The sequence below is a fragment of the Salvelinus namaycush genome, chromosome 7, assembly GCF_016432855.1.
Source record: "Salvelinus namaycush isolate Seneca chromosome 7, SaNama_1.0, whole genome shotgun sequence".
NCBI lineage: Eukaryota > Metazoa > Chordata > Actinopteri > Salmoniformes > Salmonidae > Salvelinus > Salvelinus namaycush.
This window is the reverse complement of record NC_052313.1, coordinates 19,522,078-19,547,109: the sequence shown is the minus strand read 5'-3', so window position 1 is coordinate 19,547,109 and position 25,032 is coordinate 19,522,078. Positions and strand designations below refer to the sequence as shown.

Here is a 25,032-nt window from a genome sequence, read left to right as displayed (position 1 = left end):
AGCAAGCTAGCTAATTTAGCTGGCTAGATAATAGATACATCCACACACGCATTGCTTGTAATGTGCATAGCCTACTGGTGGGTGATTAGCCTACAGCCAAGTAAACGTTAATGCACTTACTCGCAAACTTTTCTGGAGTTGCTAGCGGGTTGATTGTTTTCCTCTTGGTCGATTTATTTTATAATAACCCTATAGTTTCTGAAGGTGTTTGCACTGCAAAAGCAAGAGATCAAGCAGATAACGGTGGCGCAATATAGCCTACCGTTGCGGCGCAGTATATCATTGTCTGTGTTAATTAGAATAACATTATACTGCTATAACGTTCATAGCTGACTCATTTTTATAACACGGTAGAGTAACCTAAAGTGCCAGTTGTAGGCTACAAGCAAATGAGAACACCAGCTGTCTGATACTGATCAAAGGGCAGCTGGCCCAGCGGCCGCTTGAGAAATCTTAGGTAGAGCACGTTATGACGTCTTGCCTAGGTTTGTTAACAAACAAGTAAAACTGTCGCCCCGATAGTTTGATATTTCATGAACACAAACTACGTAAATGAGACTTACTGAGTCTGGCTTTAAACTGTGGACTTATATGGACTTTTAGTGTGGGTGTAACAGTATAACTTTAAACCGTCCCCTCGCCCCGACACGGGCGCGAACCAGGGACCCTCTGCACACATCAACAACGGTCGCCCACGAAGCATCGTTACCCATCACTCCACAAAGGCCACGGCCCTTGCAGAGCAAGGGGCAACACTACATCTAGGTTTCAGAGCAAGTGACGTAACTGATTGAAACGCTACTAGCGCGTACCCGCTAACTAGCTAGCCATTTCACATCCGTTACACTCACCCCCCTTTCAACCTCCTCCTTTTCCGCAGCAACCAGTGATCCGGGTCAACAGCATCAATGTCACAGTATAACTTTACGTTGTCCCCTCGCCCCGACACGGGCGCGAACCAGGGACCCTCTGCACACATCAACAACGGTTGCCCACGAAGCATCGCTACCCATCGCTCCACAAAGGCCGCGGCCCTTGCAGAGCAAGGGGCAACACTACATCTAGGTTTCAGAGCAAGTGACGTAACTGATTGAAACGCTACTAGCGCGTACCCGCTAACTAGCTAGCCATTTCACATCCGTTACATGGGCTCAATGGGTACACAGTGTTGAGCTAAGCAAGGGTGTGTGTGTGTGTGTGTGTGTGTGTGTGTGTGTGTGTGTGTGTGTGTGTGTGTGTGTGTGTGTGTGTGTCTGTAGGTAAGGATCAACAATGTTTTTGCATCTGGGAGGCATTATGTTATGTTCTGACAGGTAGATTTGTCTGTAACAGCAACGTATCCCTTTGAAACGCTGCCTGCAGATCTTACCAGGTAGTGTGGAGTTGATGCAAATCCAAAGCTCATTCTGTGAAATACAGAAAAAAGGTCATAGCATTATAAACAGAGGACCAATGCCAAAACAAGCAAGAGAACAAGAAAAGAAAATGCCATGAAAATGCCCAGTTCATAACAAAACGACAGGTTGTTTTGACGTACGGTGGTTTCTCTGGAGTTGGGACAAATGAAAAAGGAAGGGGCCTTGTGTTGAACGTAAGTGAGCATGAATGAACCACACGGAAGACCTCTGTCAGGGGTTGTAAAAGTAAGGATGTCTGTGCATTTCTAGACATCCTGTCCCCAACATTTTTTTCAGCCCTAGAAAAAATGACCTCAGAGAACTCTTGGCTCTGGTGAAACAACAGGCTATTGAATTTTATAGAGAGCATTTTATTTTTAATTAAAACATATATGAATGCAGTGGAAAAAACAACAGAGACACATACACTCATAAGAGCTTTGTGGTAACATACTGTGGGATTAATAACACACAGTAATAAACACAAACATCCCAGGCTCCTCTGGGTAGAGAACACAACGCATGGAGAATGAGCAGTGAGTGGCTCAGAGAGCACACTCTCTCTCTAGCCCTAAACAAGATGATCAACTTTAAAAACTGGACATTGTCTGAGGTTCAGCTCCGTACATCATTGTAAACACTCACTCGTGTCAGTTGGCTCGCGAAGAGAGGAGCCGCTTGAGGCATCACTATAATTTGCGAGGCCGACGGAGAGACATTATATATTTACATGAAGTATAAACATGATTTGTGATGAAGGGAAACCCAAGAAAGTTTCAGAACATGAAGGACGACAGAGGGCGAATTTTAGTACATCTACTATTACACCTCACAGAGCCAAGAATCGCTAAGAACAGCTTTGAGATGTCTTAGAGTGAAAGGAACCTTGGAACCTCAGTGCTAATATGCTGGTGAAATCGTTTCCAAAATTAAAACATCTAATCCATTTTAGCAAATGAGTGCAAGACATGTGTGCAAATAAAATAAAGCATTTACCTCTAGCTAATGACAGACTGGTTCCTAATTGGCTGTTTCGAGCAGATCAAAAACATTAGGGTTTGTAATTACGTTGGTGGGTGAGGAGTGTTAAGCTTGGTTTCAAGCTCCGCTTTTTGATACTTATTTTATACTTGTAGCCAAACCCGGTGCAATAGACTTGTGATTAATGCGTATAAGCTTTACCATGGCCACCGATACATTTCCTCTGTCATAATGAAAGATTTCATATCCAACTTTATTACAGACGCATTTGACCGAAGACTATTTGTAGACCAGAAATCGGCACTTACCATAGACTCAGGGCAGTAGCTTGGTAATCGCTGTAGTAGGTGCTTCAAACGAGATTCGCTTTTTATGGTGGCGAGCTGGAAACAGAAACCAGTGTGTTATAATGAATTCAAAACATGTTTTCACCAAGAACAATGTCCATACGTTTGCAATATCGATAGCTAAATAGTTGGGAAGAGATTTTCAATGATTTACGATTCCATGGCACATTTATGAACTGATACACAAAACAACGGTGCTAACCCTGCAGATAGCACTGCTGGGTAATTAAAAAATGATTTGTCAATCGATCAATAATATAATAATACTCTTAGCAAAAATATTTATCTTTAATTGACAATGTGTAGAATCTATGAGAATAGAAAGATTCAGAACTTTTGTGAAACATCACAGCACAGTTGAAAAATAGATGGCAAATAGAAATCAAAACTGGATGGTCTTCAGAGATAGATGGGAGGAGTTGAGGGTAGCTGAAGGATCGGACTAAAAACAAACAAAAGATAATTCATGTAAAATATACCATGTCCGTAAAATGTATATACAGTAGTATGTATAAGCTGGAAGTAGACGCCTAAGTGTTGTTGTACATTAGTTTACTACAATTAGGGGAGGGGTGGTACGTTAGGGGAAAATAATAAAGGAATATATATATACATACATATATTTACAAAAAATATATGGGGAATTGGAAATGATGCAGACAATTACATTTATGGAAGCTACAATCTATCTGCAATATTAAATCTGATCTACCCCCCCCTAAAAAAAGTTTAAAAAAAAAATACATTTAATCTGAAAACTATAATCTATGTAAACAAGTTTTGTATAATGAAATGCTCAAGTAACAACAGTATCGTAACAACAACAGCCATTTGGTATGCTTACACTTACCACTCAATTAACAAGACTAACGTTTGTAGAAATCATCCCCAAATGACAGAAGAGTTCATCTTAACTCTATTCACACTCAGGCGTGGCTCTCTAGGTCGCGTGACCCTGCGACATAAAACAAACATGGCAGGGCCAATGACAGCAGCCAACTGTGGCGTTATCAACGCAGGGTGAGGAGCTGTTGGTTGACTCTCACACGGTCTGGGAGAATCCTGCGCCTGCCAACACTCTCTGGCTTAGAGCACAGTCATGAAATTAGCTTTGGAAGATTCATAGCCACTTAGTCAGAGCAATCTAAAAGACTAAACACATGATGGGAGTTGATGTTGTTTTTGGTTGGTCTCCTTCACTCCTTCGTTGTTTTACTTCACACAAAAAAGACCGCCGTTGGATTCAGCGTGAGAAGTTATTGTGTAATATCTGAAAAATATGTTGTAAAGAGTGCAGTAGTAGTAGAGTATTTCTACACTAAAGCGGAGTTCAGCCCCCAACTGTTGAACTGCATCTTCCTTTTTGACTCGTCTGTGATACTGACATCTACACCACCGTGTGTCTGCTATTGTTTCATTCTAATCAGGGTGATAAAGTTGGCTTGTTCTGCTTTCTGTTCATGCATTCTCACCATTTATCCTCATTACTCGACATTCTATCCAGAACATCAAGTGCACATGAAATAAATCACCCGAAACTAATAACACATTCTTTATTTGTGAGGTGAAATAAATCGAGGTATACGCTGGGGACTGACGGACGGTAATCTTCTTACAGCTGGAACATTCCCAAGATCTGTACCTTCGAAAGCAGCTGCCGAGCGGTGAGTTCTTGGCCGTTAATAAAATACATCTGCAGAACACTACAAAGGCGTGGTTAACTTGGGCCATGGAAACGTACAACGTACAGGGTTCCAAACAAGTTATTCGTCTGTCCCCATAGGAGAAGCCTTTTTGGTTCAATGTAGAACCCTTTTTGGTTCCAGGTAGAACTCTTTTGGGTTCCATTTAGGACCCTCTGTGGACAGGGTTCTAAATGGAACTCAAAGGGGTTCTACCTGGAACCAAAAAGGGTTATTCAAGGGGTTCTCCTATGGAGACAGGCGAAGAACCCTTTTAGGTTCTACGTAGATAGCACCTTTTTACACGGACCAAAAATATAGACGCAACATGTAAAGTGTTGTTGCCATGTTTCATGAGCTGAAATAAAAGAACCCGTATTTCGCTCAAATTTTGTGCACAAATTTGTTTACATACCTGTTAGTGAGCATTTCTCCATTGCCAAGATAATCCATCCACCTGACAGGTGTAGCATATCAAGAAGCTGATTAAACAGCATGATCATTACACAGGTGCACCTTGTGCTGGGGATAATAAAATGCCACACTAAATTGTGCAGTTTTGTCACACAACACAATGCCACAGATGTCTAATGTTTTGAGGAAGCGTACAATTGGCATGGTGACTGCAGGAATGTCCACCAGAGCTGCTGCCAGAAAATATAATGTTAATTTCTCTACCATAAGCCGCCTCCAACATCGTTTTAGAGAATTTGGCAGTGTCCAACCGGCCTCACAACCGCAGACCAAGTGGCGTCGTGTAAGCGAGTGGTTTGCTGATGTCAACATTGTGACTGGAGCACAGGAGGCTGCTGAGGGGAGACTGGCTCATAATAATGGCTGAAACGGCGCAAATGGAATGGCATCAAACACATGGAAAAATACATATCTGTATTCCCAGTCATGTGAAATCCATAGATTATATGAACTGTAACCCAGTAAAACCTTTCAAATTGTTGCATTTATATTTATATTATATTTTTGTTCAGTATATAAAACTTCTCTCTCTTTCTCTCTCCAACTTTGAAAGATAAATAAATGTGGGGTGCCAGATTGAAACATCCAAAGAGGAATGACCTTGTCCTTTCAGAGACCGAAGGCCTCCCCTCATCAAAGAGGTAGTCATCCCTTAAGAAGAAATGGAACACTGTTTACACGGAGCCCTGTGGCACACCCCTGAAAAAAACACTTTCTCTGCAGAAACACAGCAGCTTGCAAGGACGCGAACAAGACGGACATTATATCTCTGCCCTCTCCCCTTCTTTCTCTCTCTGTCTGTCACTCTCTTACTTTCTCTCCCCTCTCTATAATTTGGATCTCCCCCCTCAGTGGCAGGTGCAGTGCTGGGGACAGGGCGACCTTGCTGAGCGTGGTTCAACACTACAGCATCAATGAGTCTCTCTCTCTCTCTTTATATCTCTCTCTCTCTGTAAAGGGGAGGGGGAGAGTGGTGCTGGTGGTACGCCACCAGTAATAGCCTACTGAAATGGGCTAGGGGTCTGCCCTTTTTGGTCCCATAAAAAATAAAAAGCCTTTCAGATGTCTCTTTCATGTCTTAGTGAGACACAGAAGGCAAGGATCCATGAAATTGTGCACTGCTTTGGCAGATTCCTTCACTACAATAAATAAGAATAAGATACAGAGATACAGATGTAGGATCTTAATTTGAGCTAGTTTGCTACAGCAGGAAAATAATCCTGCAGCAACAGGAAATGTGAATTATTATGTGGATTATAATTCATGGACATTTTGGTAGGGATTGATACCTTTTTTGTTAGGGCAAATCAAGTCTAACATTTCAAAGAGGAAATGCAAACTTGTAGTGTATTTGAGTTCTTCAAAGTTTTCTAAAGTTTGCATTTCCTGCTGTGCAGGAACATTCTCAGAAACAATAGAGTGATCAAATTAAGATCTTACATCTGAAGAGCGCGAGAGCGAGAGAGAGAGCTAGAGAGGGCATAAGAGGAACAAAAGAAGATAGACCCCTCACCTGCTCCTAACTCAAATGGGAGACAGGCAGAATTGTTATTCTAGCGCTCATCGCTACACTTCAAAGGACAGAGAAAAAAAGACATTTCAGTGCTCTTCATCAAATAGTCATTATTTATGAGCTACAAATAATACGGAGACCATTGTGCTGGGGCTAAAGTTCTCTCACTCTTGTGCTCTACTTTAAACTGTGTGTGTGTGTGTTCAGTCTGCGGCCTCCCTTACCTGATCGCATGCTTCCCTACATGGTGTGAGTTCCGCAGCATGGTGGCAGCAGGACGAATCTGTGGAGGAGAAACAGACAGACACGGAGGAGTTAGTCTTTGCAGAGAAAGTCTTTACTTTGATACAGTAGCACTCACTCACTCCCCAGCTTGTTTTGTCTTAAGCCCTGGCAAACCCGGGGAGACTTTCCAGGCGGGCGGCACCTTGAAATCCATCCATAAATATAACGGATTCACAGTGGCTTAAAAACACAGTTCTGCTTTGGGGCTGGAGCGATAGATTGATAATGGTATTACAGCTGAGCTTATGTATTTGTCTCAATACACCTATTTCATCCTTTGTGCGTCTGGTCAACAATGTCTGCAGACTAAACAGATCTGGAGTAAGCTCTTATTATCTACACTTTCAGAGCAACAAGAGTGTCTTCTTGAGAAAGCTTTGGTCTCTGCTTAACCAAGACCTTCTGCCCCAATGTAACCAACGCAAACACATCAATGGCCTAACAATGAAGCATGATACAATGAATTTTACCGCATCATTTTTGTCAGGACATCTTAAGATGCTCAAGACTGGAAACATACACAATATTCAGTTCCATACAAAAAAAACGAAGTTTATATGACAGGTCAATGAACGCTTTCTTCTGGTAAATGGAATAAAACTGTCAGAAGAGACGTTTGTGGTCTTAAATGAAAGTGAATAACCTCAATTCCATGACCTGAGGACATATAGCAGACAGAACATCGGGCTTAATGGAACCCAGAGAGAAAGAGAAGAGGGGATGGAGAGAGAGAGAGAGAGAGAGAGAGAGAGGTGGAGAGAGAGAGAGAGAGAGAGAGAAGACTCGCACACATGCTCAAGCCAGACTTCTAGCCTTCCGAATAATAATCACAAGGGGGAAAAAAGGGTCTTACAGAAACATATTATAATCTGTTTATGCTCCTTGAGGAAATGTCATAATTATCAGAATTCTCTCTCTCCAGCTTTTTTTCTTTCATCTCGGCCCAGACATGGTCTTCCTCTCCTCCTCTTCCATTTATGTCTGATCCAGGCTCAATCCTTTCATCAACTTGATTCTGTTTTCTTTTTCTTACTCTTGTCTTCTTAATGTCGATCTCGTATCGGCAACACGCTAAAGCAGGAACAACAAACGCAGCGGTGGAGATGAAAGTGTTTTAGGGTCTAAGTGCTGCATCGTTGACCGTCTGTGATGTATCCGAGTGGGTCTGGTCTGGGTAGGGTCATGGTCTGGGTTCAGTCTGATGGAAACCAGAACCATCCTAGTTGTCTTTGTAATGAGACACAGATCCCCCTGGCTTGACCCCCAGTAGTAGCCTTTAAAGTATGTGTGTGCGTGTGTGTGTGTGTGTGTGTGTGTGTGTGTGTGTGTGTGTGTGTGTGTGTGTGTGTGTGTGTGTGTGTGTGTGTGTGTGTGTGTGTGTGTGTGTGTGTGTGTGTGTGTGTGTGTGTGTGTGTGTGTGTGTCTATGTGCATCAGTGTGACACCCCTTAGCGTTCTCTCTGCGCACCGCTACAATTTCACCTGTCACATTGTTGTTGTTCTGAGGTGAGAGAGCCTTCCTGTCTGACAGGCCACGCTAAACAAAAACTGTTGTCATATTGCTACGATGGTTTCCATTGGCTTCTAATGACACCACATTCATTAGGAGGCTATAAAGGCCTGGGAGTAAACAGAGAGAGGCAGGCAGCTTGACTAACACACCAAAGAGGAAGACATGGGTCATACGAGGGGAGCTTGGCTAACAGCTTAGCGGCAAACAACACCAGTGACACCACAAACAAACCTTGCCCCGTCCTGAATCATGTTGGTTAACTATGTAGCAGGAACTGACTCACCTTTTCTCTTAACAGAAAAGACATGTGAACATGTCATATGACCTATATATAGAACTGCAGAGCGTGAGTGAGTGCAGTAAAGTGGATTGGCGATGCAGTTGTCTTGGACAGAGATGGTCTGTCATTAGAGGTAGGCGGGGACTTGGAAAGGGTTCTCGGTCTTCTCTCCAGCCACTCACAACCATAAGGCCCCTTTTAGTGAGTCAGAGAGCTAGGCGTCTCTGGGTGCTGACTCACTCTCTCTTTCTCTGACTCTTTATCTCCCTCTCTCTCAACCTCTCTCCATCTCTCTCTCCTTTTCTTGAAACCCAGTAACATATGCTAGCACTTTGAGCTAGCCCTGCTACTGTGTCCCTGTTTTCAGAGGAATAGTAATAATGCCACCCACAAGCCACATGAAAGGAATTCCCCTCTACAAGCCCCCCCCCCCCCCCCCCCCCCCCCCCCCCCAACCTCTCTCTCTCAGTACACACTCCCACCCCAACCCTTTTAATGCCCCCCTCCCACGCTAACTCAACCCACCAGCCGCCCCACAGACCAGCCCCTCTGGACTCCTCACGCCCTGCTCCCCAAACTACTTCACACAGCAAAGTTGTTTGCAACGAAGGGAAGGAACATGTTGGCCCGGCTCTCATCTCTTGCGTGAGTTACGTGAAGAGGCAGCATTTGATGTTCGGATATTTGAAGAGAGTGAGTCAGAGACAGCGACAGAGCGAGAGACAGAGAGAAAAATTTAACTCTGGCAGAAATGAAGGCAAAAAACTTAAAAGGGTCGGCACTTGACAGCCCCAGCAAAACTGATCAAACGGGAATGAGAACCAGACAGAGGGAAGGAGGGAGTAGGGACAGTTTACAATATGGGGCCGTGGAACCCCGTGGCCCCGTGGCTTCCACCCAGAGGGAGGCCCCACAACAGCCTCTGGATTCCATTCATGCCCTGACCGACGCAGTGTCGTGGTGAGGAAGAGCAGGCCTCGGCATCCTGGCTCTGTGTGTCTGTGACTCTCTGTCTTCCCCAGTCCAGTAGAGGAGAGAGAAGGAGAGACAGTGGAGGAGTACAGTATCACCACGGTAGTGACTGTTTTGTTACTCTCTTCCTGCCTCAACTGACACATAGCCAGAGACATGCCACTACACCATAGACAAGAGGATATGGGGGTGGGGGTATCATTAATACACTCTTACCCGAATACGGGTTGAAAATTGCAGATTTGGGCACTGATAAGCGCCTAAATTGGAACGCAGAGGCTGTACAGTAACATCCTATACATGACGTTAGAGCTCAGACTCACTCCGTCACAGCTCTGTATGGATTCTGACTGACAGATATTCTGAACTTGAGAACCGCATGCGACAAGAAGTTGCCCACATCCCTCTCGCTAATTGGGCCACTTTTGCTAATGTTTTGTTGCCTGAGTAAGGGAAATGTTGTAAATTAAGAGGACTCAATGTATTTTGAAAGATGAGACGTTCGTTGAGGATTATAATAAATACTGCTTTAATGTCATACAAGCAAGCCAAACACCCATATCATAAAACTCATGTCATATACAGTGTCAACATTTATGATCACAGTGTTTGATGTACAGTTACAAGATTACATGGAGTCATACCCTGGGTTGTTCTGAACAGAATGAGACGATGTTTGTCTATTGTGAAGAAAATTCACAGGAACACGCACCTGGATGCACTCATGACTCCTTTCTATACGCACCAAAATGACCATCTGTTTCTCTGAATTGCCCTGTGAAAGCCTAACATCGTATTTTATAACTTAGCTAGTCATGTTGGTAATAGAACAACCTTTCAAATGAGTGCCCTGAAATAACTTAAGAACTGTGCACACTTTGGAGATGTGTGTGACCACTTGGAGACTCCAGTTAGACCTCTCACTCAAACCCTTGTCATTTTATTTGCCTTATGTTGAACCTACCCCACATTTCCCAGGAATACTGTTATCATGTTACTGAATGTATCCAGAGTATTTTGAGATTTTGTTCTCAACAAATTCAGCGAAAAGTACAGTGAATGTAAAATGCACATAAAATCAACAGTGTAATGTTTGGTTTCAGTCTTGTGTCAGGTGAACTGTTGTGTCCTCAGCTTCGGTCGAATCATTTCCCCATAATCTCCAAACTGTTCCCTTTCAATTGCTCCCATGGTTATGCATTTAATGTGTCTTCTGTAAGAAACATTTCAATTTAGCCCTATACATATAGGCCAATTCCTAGAAGAGTAAAGGGTTAACATGGCAAACCTTTCTGGACAGGGGAGAGTGGAGAAGAAAGAAGGGAGGAGATTCCAGCTAGCTCTTTAGGAGGAGAGAGGAGGGAGGCAGGTTGGGCTGGGCATGTGTGGAACACGTCAGCCTCAGTCATCCTTCATTAAAGTGAGTTAGCGTTAGCCGGCAACTGCTAGCAGCCTAGGAGCACTCACCAGGGAGATAGAGCCGAGCATTAGCCGACCCAACCCAAGTAGCCCTGCAGCAGCCTGCATTGTGGTGACCGCAAGTCCGCGCTCCCCTCTCTTAACGAGCTGCCATTTTAATGACACAATTGGCGCGGCCAGTGGACCATTCAGCCTCCAGCCCTCCTCCTCACCCGTCTGTGTCCGTACGGCTGTTCGCCTGCCCCTCTATGTGCTCCTCGCCCCGAAGAGAGGCCAAACAAATTACCCGTTGCCAAGGGCAGACAGGTGATAAAAGCCATGGCAACAGCACTAGTTGTGCACTGTTCGTGAATTGTTGTGTTTTATCTTTTTTTGTTGTTGACATTGTTATCTTTATGTTTCTATTGAGATGAATAGGCCAGCAGTGGACGGTGGCATGGTGCGATGAGGTTGTACAATATATGGAGGTCGGAGGAGGAGGAGGAATGAATTGGCCAGTGAGGCACGTCGAGCCCCGCTGCGAGCCCTTTAATAGACAATGACAGGCTCTGGCTGTGCGGAGTGGGGAGAGCTCATCAGCAATACACAGAGCTGGGAGTCAGAGGCCCCAGGAGCTGCTAATGAGCATAGTAGGCCTAGAGACAGACTGACAGACAGACACCACGAGGACACACGGTATATAAGGTACAGTAACAGGACAGAACAAGACAGGACCGGACAGGACAGTAAAGCAGAGCATAGTAGAGTAGAGCATGGTGTCCCAACACTTTCCAGTCCCTGTATTGGTGTCAGAGTGTTTCGTCAGCCAGAACAGCCTGTTGGGTAAGTATGCAGTCAGCTCTGAGAGAATGGACTGCACTGTATGGGGGAGAGGAGAGCACAGTGTGAGGGAAAGTCACAACACACACAACTATCTTCAACTCCAGGAGATAACGGATGAGTCGGTATGGGGCATGGTGTGGTGGGTAATCCATCCATACTGTCAGGGGGACAGAGGGAACACACATGGTCCCTCACCGAGGGGTTACACAAACACAATGGAGGTGGTGACTGTTGAAAGGGCTTTTAAGGGGTGGTCATCTGGGGTGGATGGGTGACAGACACATCACTCTATGTTGTGGCTGGTTTAGTGGGGCTAGGGGGTCGTGTTTGCTGTGAAGGCCTGAGGAATGAGTGAACCCTTCCACCGGCACTCAAGAGAAAACATACTTTCTGGCCATGCAGGCAGTGTGTGTGTGTGTGTGTAAGAGAGAGAGAGAGAGAGAGAGAGAGAGAGAGAGAGAGAGAGAGAGAGAGAGAGAGAGAGAGAGAGAGATACAGTGAGAGAAGTGTGTGCAGTCTCTCCTACAACCCCATCTGTCAGTGTGTGCACGCGCATTCATGAGGGACACACTGCCCACCTCAAATGCACCCTCTTCTTCTCCCAGTGTGATGCCCCTTACTTCTCCTCACGACTCGGGAGCGGGAATCAATCACGTCAGACGCGCCGCTTTCATCGGCGGGACGGAGACATCTGCCAAGACGTACCCATCCCATTTCCTGCCCCGCTACGCATATACAAAGGGACATGTACCGTATGACTGGCCTGAAAGATCACAGGACTTAGCACTCATAGCAGATGCAGTCTGACTTTCCAACTATACAATGCACAGACTGGCGGCTAATAACAAAGGCATGGTAGGAAGGGAAGAGAAGAGAGGACGGAGGAGAGGGTAAGGAGGGAAACCGCCACTACAATAGCTCAGTATCAGCTCTGAGAAAGCTACAAACCGCTGAGTCAATTTTAACCCTATTGCACCATATTTGTCTGAAATGTAAAATATGTCAACTAAAATGCTGACAGACACGCAATGTGGGACGGCCATCTTTAAGTCATTATGACTGGCTATAGCTACATTAACTAACCACGCCCAGGGCTGTAGCTAGAGTTCAGCAAACTGTCTTCCATAACTCCATGACAATAACAATCTAATTGCCATTCTTGTCTTAAGGTGTCAACATCTGCAACAGTGTTTGCCAAACTCTGTGCTCCATGTCTGTGGCTCGGGTGCTCACCCAAGCCTCTGTAGTAACTGCGTGGGTGAGTTCAGTAGCTATCTGGCCCTGTGTGGTTGGAGTAAATCCCTCTGTCCACACCACAGATCGGTTTGATCCTGCAGTCTTGGCACCAGCAGCAGACAGAGACAGGCCAGTGTTGTGTTGTGTCTGTCTTTACCTAGCGGGCTGGCCGAGGCCTTGGTTGGTTCAGCTGCTTCATTCAGCTGTTTTCTCTGCTTAGCTTACTGGATATCTGGGCCCGTATTCACAAAGTGTTTCTGAGTAGTAGTGCTGATCTAGGTCAGTTTTGCCTTTTAGATACCGATGAATGAGGCATCGGGGACCTGATCCTAGATCAGCACTCCAACTCTGAGACGCTGCGAATACAGGCTCTGAGATTTGACAAAGCAGCTTCAGGCTTTAACAGTTATACATTTGACATTTTAGTCATTTAGAAGACACCGTGCCACTTACAGGAGCAATTAGGGTTAAGTGCCTTGCTCAATGGCACATCGGCAGATTTTTCACGTAGTCGGCTCGGGGATTCAAACCAGCGACCTTTCAGTTACTGGAACAATGCTCTTAACCGCTAGGCTACCTGCTGTTAGAGTGTGTGTTTATGCGGGCCGGCCCGGGACGGCTGTATTTTCTGCTCACTGCCGTCCTACGGTCCGACGAAAGCCATTTCCCGTATTTCGCCACAAAACATAAGGCGGACTTTAAAGGAGAGAGTAGGGATAAAATGGAGGGGTATTTATGCTATAACAAACAAAGCTGGAAATAGCAGCAGCGCTAGCCCTGGCTAAAGCGTATAGCCGCTGATGAAGTGTGGAATATCAATGTGCGTGCCCTCCCCCCCAAAAAGCGGTTCCTGCCAGTCCGCTTCCTGTGCGGATGCTCTTGTGGAGGTTGCTTTGTCTTTCGCTCTGTGTCATTTCTCTCCAAACAACTTAAACAATATCAAGCCTCTCAATTTCAGAGCCGAAAATGTCAATAATATAGCAGACAAAAATGAACTTTCTAATCTCATATTCTCTCCTATTGTGTATCAGAACTCAGCCTAGGATGTCCTCTTCTCACCATCGGGGCTATAAACACACACAAACACAATGGTGAATAGTCATGGATTCTTGTCTGATGTTTGGGCTGCTCCCGCATTCCTCCCTGGCAGCCTGAACCCTCTAGGGGAGAGTTTAATGCCTCTGGGTCAAAGGTGACTTCCTGTGCATTAATACATTGCGATCTGACATAAGCAGGGAGGCATTAAGGGATCAGTGTGTTGTGAAGAAATGTGGGAGAGACTAGAGACACAGACGTTTCCTCGCACCAAAACTCTTTCTGTGTCCTGATTCACTAAAAAGATGTGTAGGCCTTTGTACTACAGATGCAGTCAAATATAATGGCACCCGTGTACGAGTCACTATTTATTCAAAAATAAGTTGAAATTGAAAAAACCTTTGGTATTTGTTTGATTTGATGCACAGGACCCAAAAAATCTAAACTGAAATTTACATTTTTCACTTCAAAGTCAAAACATGGCCTGGACTAAATTATTCAAAATTCTAATGAATTAAGTTGGAGGCAAGTGATTCTATGCAAGTGTAATTTATCCTACTTGTGGTAAGTTGCAGGTGCCACCACGGTAAAAATAGCCATTAACCCGTTTTGAAAAAATTAAAATAAAACACGTTCTGCTCCATTGCACTCTATTGTAAAGTGCAAGGCAGCCAATATATTGGACCACATCTGTATATGAAATATTAGGAAGGTGTTCCTAATGTTTGATATGCTCAGTATATGCATGCACTATATGAAAATATATGTATGCACTATATGAAAATATATGTCTGCACATATGAAAATATAATCTAGGGATTTCACATGACTGGGAATGCAGATATGCATCTCTTGGCCTCACAATGGGCCGCAGGATCTCGCCACAGTATCTATGTGCACACAAATTGCCATCGATAAAATGCAATTGTGTTCGTTGTCCGTAGCTTATGCCTGCTAATACCATAACCCCACCGTCACCATGGGGCACTCTGTTCACAACGTTGACATCAGCAAACCGCTCGCCCACACGACGCCATACACGTGGTCTGCGGTTGTGAGGCCGGTTGGACGTACTGCCAAATACTCTAAAATGACATTGGAGGCGGTTTATAGTAGAGAAATTAACATTCAATTCTCTGGCAACAGCTCTGGTGGACATTCTTGCAGTTAGCATGCCGATTGCACGCTCCCTCAAAACTTGAGATGTCTGTGGCATTGTGTTGTGTGACAAAATTTCTAATTTTGGAGTGGCCATTTATTGTCCCCAACACAAGGCGTACCGGTGTAATGATCATGCTGTTTGATCAGCTTCTTTTTTTTTTTTATAATATGTTTATTATTTTCCAATAAAAATAAAGTAAAAAAGACCGCAATACAAACAATGACATTCATTGTACAGTTGAATGGGATGGCCACTTTAGAGGACAAAACAAAAGTTAACTCACACATACACAAAATAAAACAAAATCCTATTAGGTGGTACATGTATAAGAAGACAGCATATAGTCATTACAAGCAGTGTAGTTAAGCCAAAAATAAATATTGAGTGTAGTACAGCACAGAGTAGCCGCAGATCGTCAGCCCAGTTATGAAGCGGGACTAGACCATTTATCCAGTATCGGCTGCCATATTTTGTAAAATAATGGACTTCTATTTGAGGTGTTGTATCGAATCTTTTCCATATGTATTACATTCCCTAAATCCCGTAACCACATTTCAAAGGTAGGTACAGTCTCCAATTTCCAAAATTGCAATATGAGCCTTTTGGCTAATAGAGTACAAAGAGAGACAGCTTTCCCTTCCTGGTTATTCCCATCAACTGTACCAAACAGAGCGATCAATGGGTCTGGGGCTAGAACTCTATCAAAGGCCTTAGATAAGTAATCAAAAATGAGAGCCCAGTAAGCATGTAATTTAGGGCATGTCCAGAATAAGTGGGTCAACGTCCCCTCCTCCTGCTTGCACCTCTCACACAGTGGTGAGGTGTCCGGGAATATTTTATGCAGTTTTACCTTTGAGTAGTGTAACCTGTGAATCACCTTAAACTGTACAAGGTTGTGTCTGGCATTCACTGAACTGTGGTTTATATTCCTGAGAGCTTCTATCCAGTCCTCATTTGAGATTTCTGAACCAAGTTCTTGTTCCCAAGCCCTTTTAATGGTGTCTGTGGATACCTCTATGTGGGCCTGTAGCACATCATACAGTCTAGAGACCGACCCTTTTGAATGGGGTTTGACAAGGATCAAGCTATCTAATGTAGGACTATTTGGCTTCATGCCATACTGTGGGATATGTGTCCTTAAGAAATTCCTGATTTGGAGGTATCTGAAAAAATGTGTTGTTGGCATGTTGAACTTTGCCTGTAGTTGTTGAAATGAAGCTAACTGACCATCTATGTATAGATTACCAATTGTTGTGAGCCCCTTCTCCCTCCACTGTGAAAACACCACATCATCCAATGCAGGGTGGAAAGCATGATTCAGGCTTATCGGGCTGTCTATGTAAACAGTGGGTATGTTAAGAAAATCCCTAATCTGTTTCCAGATCCTAAGCGTATGACAAATGACTGGATTGGAGTCATAAGTGGCTTTTTTCACATATGATGGGCTATTAACAAGTGCAGGGAGTGAGGAACGTTGACAGGAGGCCTGCTCAATCAAAAGCCATGAAGGCATATCCTTCTGTCTCATCGCAGGTAAACTTTCCCTCCAGAAAGACACAATGTTCAGATTAGCAGCCCAATAATACAGTTTGAAGTGAGGAAGGCCAAAGCCCCCCTCTATCTTGTACTTGCATAAATGCTTCTTTGCAATTCTGGCTGCCTTGTTATCCCATAAAAATGGAGTTACTATTGAATCCAGTTTCTTAAAGTAGCTTTGTGGTATGAAATTGGGTAGACATTGGAAGAGGTAAAGAAACCTGGGTAGGACAACCATTTTAATAGCGTTTATACGACCAACCAAGGAAATAGGCAGAGTTTTCCAAAAATCTATATTTTGTTTAAGCTGATATATTTTCATGTCCCAATTCGCTTTCAATAGCTGATCAAGGTCTCTTGTCACTACAATGCCAAGGCTTGTGAACTTGTCCCTCACTGTTCTAAACGGGGTAGATTGCAGAAATTGCATATCCACAGGCCGTGATATTGGCATCAACTCACTTTTTTGCCAGTTTATCTTGTATCCAGAGAAGGAGCCGAATGTGTTTATCAAGTTAAGTAAGGGTGGAATAGAAGTTTTAGGCTTGGACAAAAACAAAAGAACATCGTCTGCATATAGGGAAATTTTGTGCTGTGTGTCTTTTATTTTAACAGAAGCTATATCGGGACATGCCCGAATGCGAGTAGCAAGGGGTTCCATGGCTATAGCGAAGAGAGCAGGCGAAATAGGGCACCCCTGTCGGCACCCCTTGAACAGGCGGAATGACTGCGACATTTCCTGATTGGTCACCACGGAGGCCATTGGGTGTGCATAAATAATTCTTATCCAATTAATAAATTCCTTTCCAAACCCAAAATGCTCCAGAACCGACATCATATACTTCCACTCAATCTGATCAAACGCCTTCTCTGCATCAAGAGCTATTACCACTGCCTCAACTTTATGATCATGATACATTACGTTGAAAAGGCGTCTCAAATTGTAGTATATATGTCGGCCCGGGATAAAACCTGTCTGGTCAGGGTGTATGATGTCGGAAATATATTTTTTCAATCGGTTTGCCAATATCTTTGTCAACACCTTGTTTTCTATGGGGAGTAACGACACGGGGCGATACGACGACATCTCCACGGAATCTCTATCTTTTTTCAAGATCAGGGCTATTGTAGCCTCATACAGTGTTTGCGGGAGTTTGGCATTTTCTTTTGATTGTTGAAACATTCGTAACATAAGTGGAGATAGACTAGCGCAGTACTTCTTATAGAATTCTATTACATATCCATCGGGCCCAGGGGCCTTGCTGTTTGGAAATTGTGCTATCGCTGTGTTGATCAGCTTCTTGATTTGTCACACCTGTCAGGTGGATGGATTATCTTGGCGAAGGAGAAATGCTCACTAACAGGGATGTAAATTAATTTGTGCACAAAATGTGTGATAAATAAGGTTTTTGTGCGCAAGGAAAATGTCTAGGATCTTTCATTTCAGCTCATGAAACATGGGACCAACACTTTACATGTTGCGTTTATATTTCTGTTCAGTGTATGTAGTGTATAATAGACTATATGACCAGGAGCAGCAAATTCCTGAGTAATTATTCAAATCAACAAGTGAATGAATAGAGAATATTAATTTTGTCATTATAACCCCTCATCCATGGAAAACAAACTCTCTTTAATCAACGGTTGATAGATAACTTGTATTTATTCAACTGACTAATGCTCAAATTAGTTTCTTTGATTCCCTCATTGAAGTGTCTTTACCAGAGTAACTAGACAGGCAAATCGACAAACAACTATCAAATAAAGACATGAAAGTGTGTTTTTAACACATGCTGGGCTGGCAAATTATTTGACAAAAATCTGTGTCCCTCCATCACGCAAGATCCATAAGAAACCAGCTAAAGAAGAGAATGTACTCGGTGTGTGAAAACATCAAAGGCCATAAATTGTGTCTTGCATCTATAAAAATCTGCTCCATTGAAGAATCTTCAAAAAAAATCTTCACACAATATTCTAAAGAGATAAATGATGATGGATGAAGGGCTAGATATCTAAAACAAAGTTCTTGCCATCACTAATATCTTCCTCCAGCTGTTTAAAATGACATCTGTGAGGATTGAGGGACTCATAAAACAACCAGAGTGAATAGAGAGACAGGGTGATGGGTAGCCTCAGAGCTAAAATTGGATGCGTGCTTGATCGACACCAGGGTCCAGTTTGAATTCATCAACCCCAGTACGCTCCCATTTAGGAACCTCAAAGCAACACACAAGCAATAAAGCAATAATCAATTACACTGCTGCTGGCACATTACAATCTTCAAAAAGTAAACAACAGGCCTTTTCAGTATTTATGTCGAAACATGGCCATAGGATGGTGGTCCCTTAATGTTTAACCATGATTGATGACCAACTTTTTTGGGTCATCCACCCAGATTCTGGATTTCAACAAACACAATCAATGTGTTGAGCCACAAGGCCCACCACAACCCAAAATAATTCAGCCAAGATCCAACAGTAAGTGCTCCTGACCTATCGTTTGGGAACAACGTCTTATAAAACATTTCTGTGCATGCCTGACTCCACATTATCTACATATAGCACATAATCATACATAGTGTGTCTAAAGTTTGGAATATTTTACCATCACATGGAGGTGCTACAACCATGTGTCTGTGGTTGTGGTTACGTAAAGATAGCCAGTGTGACCAGCAGGCCCATGTGTGCTCCAGGTGTGCAGCTCACGTAGGGCGCTGCACATTCTTCCAACCCCTGGAGGAGCACCTGAACACCATCAGTCTGTGTGGAGCAACAGATGTTGAGGCCCTGATTGTACTCCAGCCTCCAGATGGAGGGAGTTGGTCCCGCCCCTCTTTTCATATTCAATTAGGAAAATCAAAAGGGACACAGAGCCGGCCTGTCCCACCACTGACTCCACACACACTGGGGAACATGCATCTGAGGTGGAAGGATAGGGGGGTTGGACAGATAAGAGTATGAACAAACATAATGAACTGCATATGTCCAGGTAGAGGGAAAAGAGGTGTGTGTGTGTGTGTGTGTGTGTGTGTGTGTGTGTGTGTGTGTGTGTGTGTGTGTGTGTGTGTGTGTGTGTGTGTGTGTGTGTGTGTGTGTGTGTGTGTGTGTGTGTGTGTGTGTGTGTGTGTGTGTTGGGGGGAAGGAGAGGTAGTGGGGATGGAATCAGCTTGAGTCTTTTTTTGGCAAGTGATCAAATGAGGAACCCGTCTTGTTCTATTACATAAGATCCAGTTCTGTTGCTGCCACCCTCGGAGCCTGCCTGACAGACAGTCTGCTCTGGACCCATTGAAATGAACAAAGGTCTCACCTCCCTCGGGAGAAATGCCACACTTTTAGGTAAAGAGCGTGAGAGGGTCTTTAAAATCCAATCTACTTGTAAAATAAAAAAAGAATAGGCCTTTGTTGATGAGATGCAAAACCAGCCTTATTGCTATACAAATGGATATGGAGTTTAATTGCGTGTAACTTTCAAGTGAAGCCTGTACTGATCCTATGTCAGATATTGGTATTTGAAGTTGAAATGAAACCATGACTATGTAGTGTTCCCCAGTCACATTCAGGTATAACTTGACAATCTTGACATTTATGGTGGCCCTTAATGTAACAACTTCAACGTTGTGTCAACATAAGTACATATGTTTTACAGAGCCTAATCTAATAACCTGAAAACTGTTCAGTTATGTCTCAGATCTGAAACATAATATACATTGATATTAATGTAAACCAATGTTCTTGCAAACATGCTCTTTACTCTCCTAAATGAACAATTATTGGAGTCAGATCAAAATAAATACCATTATTTCATTTATTGCAATAACCACGTGCCAAGTTAATAGCTTTGGTAGGCTACACAATCACATTTTTAAAACATTGCATAAAAATGATGATACCTATTATACTATTGCCTATTATTTGAATTTGCTTAGAACAAAACAATAACTACATTTGTTGTCTGTAAAAGTATGGCACAACATGATGCAAAAATACGATGCATGCTTGAAATGACACACAGTTCAGATGATGCAAAGACTGCCATCCATTCTATTCTGCCTCATGTTCCTAAATCAGCCTTACTTTGAGGAGATGTTCAATTGATTGCAGATGCCTCTCCTTAAAACAGGGATGACTAGCCTGAATAGCCCATACATGAAAATAAACTAAAAAGGAAAGGGAGAGGTAGTTTTAGCTAAGTGGGTAGAAAAACATTTAGGGAATTTTTCACACGAAATAACTGAGGGAGTGGGACAATGGGAAAACCGTTATCTTGCGGCAGTGGTCAGGATTGGGGCCATATTCGTTTCCCAGATGTTCCCAAGGCGCGAGGCCTGCGCTATCACTCCCATTGTAGAACTTTTCACAAAACGGCCCATGTGTAGGTTAATATATTCTCTTCAGTTCATAATGCCAGCTGGCTAATGTGGGTCCTAACTGCAGTTCTAAACGATGCCTCGTCTTTCATGTTCAATGCACAGTGTGACAGGTTAGAGCGATATTTACGCGAACTAATCCACATCCTGAGCGCATGTGGACAAACAGCACTTTTCACAACATCAAAGTCCTCATATGGCAGATGCGAATTTATAGCTGCTGCTGCCACCCTAACCCCATCCGTAAAGATTGAGGAATTCCGTACCAATGAATGATGTGGCCAACTGACTATTGATAAGAAAGGTACGCCTACCTTTGCATTTAGACATTGTTGTTATATTGAAACGGTGCGCCAACTGGTTAACAAATTGTAAGTGTGACAAATGGCAACAAACAATCACTTTTGCCAAATTCATTAGCATGAGAAAGCAAAGTCAAGTGCAGTTGTCTAACACCAATAAAAGTTTTGCCTAAATAGACTAAACACTGTATTTGCTAATTGACCGGTGTGAAGGACTAGCAGCTTATCTTTATCAAAGGACTCGGTACTGGTACCCCGTGTTTATAGGCAATTTATGGTTAGTCATTGTGTAGCCTATGCAGTTCTATTCCTCGTGTTATTATATTTCTATGTTTTTTTCTCTCTGCATTGTTGGACAGAGCCAGTAAGTAGCCTAAGCATTTCACTGATAGTCTACACCTGTTGTTTACGAAGCATGTGACATACACAATTTGATTTGATTTAGCCTACATTTCATTCATGTTGTGTCAAATGTTCTGCCATGTTATTACCTAATAAGTAAAACGTTGGGATTTTACATCAACAATATCTAGCTAGTGCCCTTAATAGGATCTACTATAGCCTAATCAACAGGCTATATTCTAAGACACCGAAGAGAAACAAATATAACACGTATTAAATTATGTAATGTCATGACCAGAATATAATAGTCTACACAACAAGTTATGGATGGTAACAGTTCCATCACCGGTAAAGGGACCCTCCCCATTTGCGTGATACAATGTGTCAGAAATGAGAGGTAGAAACCAGAGTGACACAATGTGAAATTACGGATATCATGTTCACAATGGAAACCTATATGGGAGGTCATTACTGTATTCCCTCCAAAACACTAGAAAAATGTAACCTAAACGTCCCAATACAAAGTACCGTTAGAAAACACAAAGTATGGTCTGTTCTGTTCATAAAACAGTCTAGCCTACAACGGTTGCTGGCTACTCACAGGTCTCATACTGCAAGATGCGTACTGTAGAAGTGAATCAACAAGTTAAAACTCGGCGCAGTGAAAACTTGGGTCGCCTACAAGGATTTGTTCTCACTTGAGCGAACTTTATCATTGTATACCTTGCATGTTTTGAATCAAGTACAGACCACAAGAGCACAAAAATGGACTTAGAGACACAGGCATATCAATTACTGTATGTAATGTTTAGTGAAATAAGAAAAGCGAAACGGAGACTTACCCTGAGTAAGAACCAAATCGTAGAAGTTGAAGGCGAGAAGAAAAGTCACTATCTCAAAACACACATACATCTTATTGAAATCCTAAAGTGCATTGTGAACGAAAAGACAAATAAAACAGTGCCGCTTTGACAAGCTCCATGAGACCCTCTGTGTCGGCTACATTAGCGTATGCGGCTTTCTCTCGTGATCCGCTCATATACAGGCCGAACAGTGGAGGGGATGGAGAACTGGTGGTCACACACAGCGCATACTGAGCATGCGCATACGGGAAAAATCCCACCGGTCAGAAGAGGGCTGGGTTAACTGTGACATACATATGAGAACAGTATAATAACACCGTTATTAATGCATGGGTGTGGTGTTATTGCCTAAAAGTATTTCATTTGAATTCCAGAGATGTCAGCCAATTAGGCTTCTAGAATCATGGTGTCGTCTAGAAATATTTCGAAATCTTTTTGTCATAAAATGTTAACTTTTCTTGCATTCTTGCACAGACAAACCATTACAATGTCTTTGTTCAAACTGAGTCATCAACACATTTATTCATATAAAAGATGGAAATATAAATCATCGTTCTCCAGCAAAGCAACTGTCCATTCTGCAATATCCCAGACTATAAAACGGGAAAAACAGTGAGCGAAAAAGATCAAATTAACTATATGGGCTAATGTATGTTTGACCATCGAAGTCAACGATGACAGCCTACACCTGCTGTTCCAAATGATACAGCCTAAATGTCCTGGGGAAGCAAACATGTCATCTGTTATGACATCTGGTTAGCGGAGATATAATAAGATATAATGCTTATAATGAAAAACAACAACACTGCATTTAGCATGGTCTCCCAGACGCTCTGCGCTCACAAAGGGGCCAATGTTGAGTTGAAGAACCAACCTCTGCTGCCCCGGCTCCAGGGCTCATATCAATCACTGAAAGGAACAGCCTCAGCTCAGCTGCCTTGCCGAGGTCAGGTCTACTGTGCTGTGCCATGGGCATCGGATTCTTCTAACTTTACTCTATTTATGCTCCTTTCTAGCTCAGTTGGTAGAGCATGGCGATTGTAACGCTAGGGTAGTTGGTTCGATTCCCGCGACCAATGATAAGTAACAATGTATGCACGGCACATATAACTAACTGTAAGACGCTATGATAAAAGCGTCTGGCATATACTGTGTTATTATAATATATTTTGCGTTTCTGTACTTTCTGTCTTTTTGTCCCGTAAAATGTCACTATGCTTTCCAATGATCATATTGATGGCTATCCAGAATGTATACTTGAATGAAGTTATAGATTAATGTATTAACTTCATGTATTTGCACACACACAACTTTAATAAATATGTCATTTAGCAGATGCTTTTATCCAAAGCAACTTACAGTCATGCATGCATACAATTTGTGCATTTGGGAACTTTACCTAGTACAATTGTCCATTGTGGTATGAATAAAGTTAGATTAAAGTCAATTTGATTAAAAACATGCCCTTTTAAAGGTCACATGACTTTCCTGACCTGCCCTGCCCTGGCCCCTGGGAGACAAACAGTGGCGGAGGTATGACGGACGTCCAGGGGCCACAACGCTGACTCCAGTCCCCTAACATCCTCCCAGCTCCGGGGTGATCGTTATATTCGTCTGACCCCTGACCTCTGTTCCCCTATGGACAGATTTGTACGCCGCTCCACACAAAAGGACCGGTCCGCTCGTTGACATGGGAATTAGATGTGACAAAAGCCTGAGAGACAGACAGAGCCTCTACATGTTCTTCAAACATCTCTTTTCCTGTTGGCCCCCGCACGTTCCTGCAGTGAAGCTGTCATGGGGGAATGTTATTGATGATGTGTGTGTCAGGGATGACAGGCGGCTTGGGAGCGGCTACAGAAAACATCATGAAGTGTGATGAGCTGGATGTGTAGAAATCTGATGAGAAACAAGAAAAACAAAAACACATGATACAACAGAGTGCATTCATTCTCACACAGGCCTTAACCACTAGCGCATATGCTAGTGTACAAAACAGGTGAATCCACGTGAAAGCTATTATCCCTTATTGATGTCACCTGTTAAATCCACTTCAAATCAGGGTAGATGAACGGGAGGAGACAGGTTAAAGAAGGATTTTTAAGCCTTGAGACATTTGAGACATGGATTGTGTCCCATTCAGAGGTTGAATGGGCAAGACAAATTATTTAAGTGTCTTTGAATGAGGTATGGTAGTAGGTACCAGGCTCACTGGTTTGTGTCAAGAACTGCAACGCTGCTGTGTTTTTCACGCTCAACAGTTTCCCATCTGTATCAAGAATGGTCCACCACCCAAAGGATATCCAGCCAACTTGACACAACTGTGGGAAGCATTGGAGTCAGCATGGGCCAACATCTCCCTGTGGAACGTATTTGACACCTTGTGGAGTCCATGCTCTGATGAATTGAGGCTGTTCTGAGGGCAAAAGGGGGTTCTAACTCAGTATTAGAAAGGGGTTCCTAATGTTTTGTACTCTCAGTGTATATTCAATAAAGTCATGCATTA

General features: G+C 43.2%; 1 protein-coding gene across 2 annotated transcripts in view; it reads right to left on the bottom strand.

The window, feature by feature from the left end:
- LOC120051068 (reversion-inducing cysteine-rich protein with Kazal motifs-like) overlaps positions 1–22,716 on the bottom strand; it is a 64,187-nt gene extending 41,471 nt beyond the window's left edge. Inside the window, exons 1-4 of one of the 2 annotated variants that reach the window (XM_038997692.1) lie at positions 22,506–22,716; positions 6,619–6,677; positions 2,687–2,761; positions 1,370–1,406 (exon numbers count right to left, since the gene is read on the bottom strand). In XM_038997692.1, coding sequence (XP_038853620.1) covers positions 1,370–1,406; positions 2,687–2,761; positions 6,619–6,677; positions 22,506–22,575 — 241 coding nt within the window. In that variant the 5' untranslated portion in view covers positions 22,576–22,716. Of the gene's footprint in view, positions 1–1,369; positions 1,407–2,686; positions 2,762–6,394; positions 6,453–6,618; positions 6,678–22,505 lie in introns of those variants that run through there. The other variant, XM_038997693.1, reaches the window with a different exon arrangement.
- Positions 22,717–25,032: the final 2,316 nt, after the last annotated feature.